The 5,968-nt window shown below is 46.7% G+C and overlaps 1 protein-coding gene across 1 annotated transcript; it reads right to left on the reverse strand.

Moving 5' to 3' along the window:
- Positions 1 to 4,764: 4,764 nt before the first annotated feature.
- LOC121439747 (60S ribosomal protein L7a-like) lies at positions 4,765 to 5,565 on the reverse strand. Its single transcript, XM_041640364.1, has one exon. It carries the CDS (start codon positions 5,563 to 5,565, stop codon positions 4,765 to 4,767), a length of 801 nt encoding a protein of 266 aa, XP_041496298.1.
- Positions 5,566 to 5,968: the final 403 nt, after the last annotated feature.

Below are 5,968 nucleotides of genomic sequence, written 5' to 3' on the forward strand. Positions count from 1 at the left end.
GGCTTGAAGGAGTTGTCCCTAAAAGCCTCCTGCTGTCCCATGATGCAAATTTCTTGCCGGGAGCTGGCAGGGCTGGCACAGAAGGAAGGGAAGGAAGGGTGACATCCAGGCTGAATCTACAGAGTGATTGCCACGGCCTGTGATTCAGTCAAATACGGTCACTGGGGCTACCTGGACCCCACGTGGCTCTGTGAGAGGAGTGTTCCTGGATTCCCCAAGGACTCAAGGAGGAAGGGACACAGACCCCAAGTCACAAGAAACAATGGGTCACGGAGCCAGGTTCAGGCATGCTCCAGGGGGCTAGGATACTTGGATCAGTTTGGAATTCCTCCAGGAAGCTAGATCTTTGATTCAAAAGCCAAGATTAGAAAAGAATATAAAAGGGGGCCATGACAGGCAGTGGTGGCACACGCCCTTAATCCCAGCATTTGGGAAGCAAAGGCAGGCAGATCCTGTGAGTTCGAGGATGGTGTGGTCTACACAGCGAGTTCCAGGACAACTAGGGCTACACAGAGAAATCCTATCTCGAGATGACTCAGAGGGTAAAGGTGCTTGCTGCCAAGCTCGACAATCTGAACTGGTCCCTGGAACTCACATGGTAGAAGGAGAAAACCAACACCTCCTGTCCCATCAAAGACCCTGCCTCAGTCCCCTTTGCTGGTGTGTAAGTGGAGACTATTCATTTGTTTCCTGGCCACCCAGACCTGAATAATCACACAGAAACTATATTAATTATAACACTGTTTGGCCTATTAGCTCAGGCTTCTTATTAACTAACTCTCACATCTTAAATTAACCCATTTCTATTAATCTATGTATCACAGGGCTGTGGCCTCCTGGTAAGGCGCCCGTGTCTGTCTCCTTGGGCAGCTACATGGCATCTCCCAGACTCCACCTACTCTCTCTATATCTCTGTTTAGATTTCCTGCCTGGCTTTACTCTGCTAAGTCACTGGCCGAAATATCTTTATTCATCAACCAATAAAAGTAACACACATACAGAAGGACATCCCACATCGCTGGTATGTCAGAATACTTCAGGCTGGGTAGTTTTGTAACAAAGAGATATCTATTCAGCTTACTGTCTGGGGTCTGGGAAGTCCAAGACTGATAGAGGATTACCATGAGGTTGAGCCCAGCCTTCTGGATTACTGGTTTATTAAGAAAGACTACAGACCAGCCAGATGGAAGGCATACATAGCAAAAGGCATGTGGAAAATGGGCTTGTTTAGCTGGGCAGTTGTGGTGCACGCCTTTAATCCCAGCACCCAGAAGACACAGTCAGAAGGATCTCTGTGAGTTTGAGGCCAGCCTGGTCTACAGAGCTAGTTCCAGGATAGCCAAGGCTACACAGAGAAACCCTGACTCAAAAAAACCAAAACCAAAAAAAAAAACCCCATAATAATGATAATAATAATAATAAATAAAAAAGATAAAGAAAAATTGGCTTATTTCAATGGGCAAGTCAAACGCCCTCTACCTCCACATGGACACCAATCCAGAAGCACTCAGGACTTCCCAGCTTTGAAATATACATGGAAGCTTCATCATATATACATGATTGACTATTTTTGTTTGTTTGTTTGTTTGCTTGAGAGATGGTTTCTCTGTGTAGCCCTGGTTGTCCTGGAACTCACTATGTGCACCACATTGTCCTTGAACACAGAGGTCTTCCTGCCTCTGCCTCCTGAGTGCTAGGGCAAAAGGGGTGTGCCACCACCTCCTGGCCAGGCAGGATAAACTATTATTCACTGAACCTCCAACTCTTCTCTGCTCTCCAAGTTGGGTGGGGAACCGAGTTGAAATTTCCAAGACTCTAACCATAGGACTGGTTCCCTGGTAACCTGCCCGTCACACTGAGGCCTCCCAGGAGCTGTATCCATCACCTCAATAGCATATGAAAGGACGTGCACACAATGGGGATTCCCAGCATTGTAGGAGCTGTGTGCCAGGAAACTAGGTAGATACCAATACAGTGTGTGAGTATGTGTGCACGCGCGCATGTGCGTGTTATGTCACAGGGAGCAATTCTTTCAAGGGCTTCCTAGAGACAGGGAAGTGGTGGTAGCTATAGCTGGCTATGAGGCACTGACTTCAAATGCCTTAAAAAGAAAAAGAAAAGATTATTTCTAACACGTTGCCAGGCTTGATTTTTCTTAGAGGAAAAGTCAGACTGCCAGATCACACATTTTCAAGGGCTGTTCCTGTATTGAGAGTTTAAAAATCAGCTTTTCAAATCAGGGTTTCACTGGACTTGATTGTCCTGTGGCTTTTTGTTTTGTTGCTGTGGCTGATTCCTTTGTTTGCTTTCTGTTATGTTTGGTTTTGAGACAGGAGCCCACCCAGGCTGACCCTGAACTTGTGATTGCGCCTCCTACTTCATCTTCCCAAATACTGGAATTACCCCAGGATAAACTGACGGAGACTGTAGGATACAAGACATTCAGATTCATAATCTATTAGGGTGTGGTGGTGTGTTGAAGGAGCTGTGGGCCTCTTCCCACAGCCCGGCTCCTGGCTGCCAGCTAACTTATGCCCCGAAATAACAACACACAAACTGTATTCATTTAAACACTGCTTGGCCCACTAGCTCTAGCCTCTTACGAGCTAATTCTCATATTTTGCCTAACCCATTTTTAGTAATCTGTGTAGCACCAGTCTTACCGGGAAAGATTCAGCATGTTTGACCTGGCGGCTTGCTTCATCGTGTCTGCCCGGGAGAGGGGAGCATGGCCTCTGAGCTCACTTCCTCTTCCTCCCAGCATTCTGTTCTGTTTACTCCACCCACCTAAAGGCTGGCCTATCAAATGGGCCGAGGCAGTTTCTTTATTAGCCAATGACCTTCCTCCATCAAAGCATGGTGGTAGATGTCTATAATCCCAGTGTTCAGGAGGCTGAGGTAGGAGGGTTATGGGTTCAAGGCCAGTCTGGGGTATATAATGAGTTCTAGTCCAGCTTTGGCTACATAAAAACCCTGTCTTTAAAATAAAAAAATAAATCTAAACATTTAAAAACAACAGAAAATTCATGAGTCCATAATGACATTAAACAAATACAGATGGGGTGGGGAGCGCATAGGAAGTTCCTCGGAGAAGAAAGCCAATTAATGAATATAGATAAGAGGAAGAAGGCTAGAAATAGAAAATCGCTATTTGAGAGTCACCACGGGAACAATTGAGCCAGGCAGAAATCAGCAGCAGATGCGAACACAGTGGGTACGGACAGCTGGGTGACAGGATGCAAAGAAACATAGCAGTCGTCACCACTGAAGAAGCCACCATAGCCTCGCCAAGGAAGAGACAAACAGATGCCAGGCGACACCCAATGTGACATGCCAGTCTCCTCCAAAAGGAAACAAAACTGAAAACATAAGCCTGAATATGACGAAGAAACAATACAGCAAGTTGTTTGTATGTGCTGGAAATGTGAGGTGACTCTGGGGAAAGATTTGCCTAGACTTCAAAAATATCAATGTCAAGAGAGACAAGGAAAAAAAAAAACCAAACCAAACCAAAAGACTGTTAAGCGAAAGCCGAGAGACCTACTGGCTAAAGTCAGGAGATTATCCTTGATTGGATTCCAGTTCTGGAGAATAACAGCCTCTCCAGGGACATCTCTGGAAATCTGAACTTAGGTAATGGTATCAGATTAACTGTCATTCCCAGCATGGATAATTACATCGTTCTGACAGCAGCAGATGCCCTTGCCAGTAGCACGTGTATTATGAAGTGATTGGTGTGAGTTTTGGTTTTTTGGATTTTTGTTTTGTTTTGGTTTTTTGAGACAGGATTTCATGTAACTCAAGGTGACCTCAAACTCATTATGTAGCTAGGGATAGTCTTGAACTCTTTTTGATTCTTCTTCTGCTTCCCCCCTCTCCCAAATGCCAGGATTATAGGTATGTGCCACTCTGCCTGGTGTAGTGTGAAATATAAGATAGATTCACTTATCTTTCGGGTGAGCAAGAGAAACAAAGGGGATGAAGTAAATGTGGCAAAGGACTGGGGAGGAAGGCAAAATGTTTCAAATTAAAAACAAAGGCCAGGGCTAGAGAAATGGCTCAGTGGTTAAGGGCACTAACCGCTCTTCCATAGGTCCCAGGTTCAAGTCCCAGCACCCACATGGCAGCTCACAACTGTCTGTAATTTCAAGATCTGACACCCTTACACAGACATACACCAATGTACATAAAATAAAATATTGTTTTTTAGAAAGTGAAGACCACCAGGTGGTGGTGGCATACACTTTTAATTTCAGCACTCGAGAGGCAGAGCAGGCGGATCTCTGTGAATTCGAGGTCAGCCTGGTCTACAAAAGCTAGTTCCAGGACAGGCACCAAAGCTACAGAGAAACCCTGCCTCAAAAAACAAACAAAAAACCAAAAACCAAAAAAGTGAAGACCATTACAGTATCAAAAATATTTCTACAACCAAAGATAATCAAGTCTGTGCTGGTTTTTGTCAACTTGACACACACAGGAGTCACCTAGGAAGGGAGACTTCCGGTGGGGAATTGCCTCCATCAGACTGGCCCATGGGCATGTCTATATGGCACTGTCCTGGTTGATGACTGATGCGGGAGGGCCCAGCCCACTCTGGTGTGCTGATGCCACCCCTGAGCAAGTTGTTGTGAGTTGTATGAGAAAGCAGGCCGAGAGCTGGTGAGATTGCCCAGTGGGTAGAGGTGCCTGCTGACCATCTGAGTTTTTTTTTTTTTTTTGGAAATTTTATAATTATATTTATGTACAGAAAACTCAGCAGTACATTTAACCCAGTTTAGTGGTGAGTTCTTTGGCCTTTGCCTTTTCCAGCTTGGCAATTCGAGCCACAGATTTAGGACCCAGGACGTTGCCTCCCCAGTGGCGGCAGATCTCATCATATCTGTCGTTGTAATTGGTCCTAATAGCTTCCACCAGCTTGGCCAGAGCACCCTTGTCTTCCGAGTTTACCTGTGTGAAGGCAACAGTGGTGCACGTCTTCCTATGGACCAGCCGCCCCAGCCTGGCCTTTCCCTTGATGATGCAGTAGGGGACCCCCATCTTGCGACACAGAGCAGGCAGGAAGACCACCAGCTCAATGGGGTCTACGTCGTGGGCAATCACCACCAGCTGAGCCTTCTTGTTCTCTACCAAAGTGGTGACTGTATTGACGCCCGCTGGAAGGACAGGTGGTCTCTTAGTCGGGACATCCCCTTTGCCGGCAGCTTTCTTCTCAGCACGGGCCAGCAGCCTCTGCTTCTTTTCCTGCTTGGTCTCTGGCCTGTACTTGTGGGCAAGTTTAAGCATCTGGGTAGCTGTTTGCCGGTCCAGGGCTTGGGTGAACTGGTTAATGGCTGGAGGAACTTTGAGCCGCTTATAGAGGATGGCCCTCTGCCGCTGCAGCCTAATGTAGCGGGGCCATTTGACGAAGCGCGTGAGATCTCTCTTGGGTTGGATGTCCTGCCCAATGCCGAAGTTCTTAGGCCTCTTCTCAAACAAAGGATTCACCACCTTCTTCGCCTCATGCTTCTTCACGACGGCGGGGGCCGGGGCCACCTTCTTCCCCTTGGCCTTCTTTCCCTTGGGCATCTTGCCGGGCTGGAGGAGAGAGCTGACCATCTGAGTTTAATCCCCTGGATCTACAAGGTAGAAGAGAGCCAGCTCCTTCACACACACACACATACACACACACACAGAGTAAAATGTAATAGAATATTCTATAAGAAAGAAAATGGAGCATGAAGAGTAAGCCAGGAAGCTGTTTCCTTCTCGGTCCCACCTCTGCTCTTGCTTCCTGTTGGAGCTCCTGCCTGACTCCCCGAAACGATAGACCGAAAAGTGTAGGATGAAGGTCTTAACCCTTCCATGTTGTTTTCGCTCAGTTCCCATCATAACAGCAGAAAGCACACGAGGACACAGTGCCAATGGAAACCTACGTTTTTCAGACAATTCCATATGGAAGGATGAAGGCAGCATCAAGTGAAAGACTGAA

The sequence above is a fragment of the Microtus oregoni genome, unplaced genomic scaffold (genome assembly GCF_018167655.1).
Source record: "Microtus oregoni isolate MIOR12 unplaced genomic scaffold, Mior012 000062F_ref0000492, whole genome shotgun sequence".
NCBI lineage: Eukaryota > Metazoa > Chordata > Mammalia > Rodentia > Cricetidae > Microtus > Microtus oregoni.

Bases quoted from the DNA above. Each gene is read 5' to 3' on its own strand.
- LOC121439747 (XM_041640364.1), bottom strand. From the start codon at position 5,565: ATGCCCAAGGGAAAGAAGGCCAAGGGGAAGAAGGTGGCCCCGGCCCCC.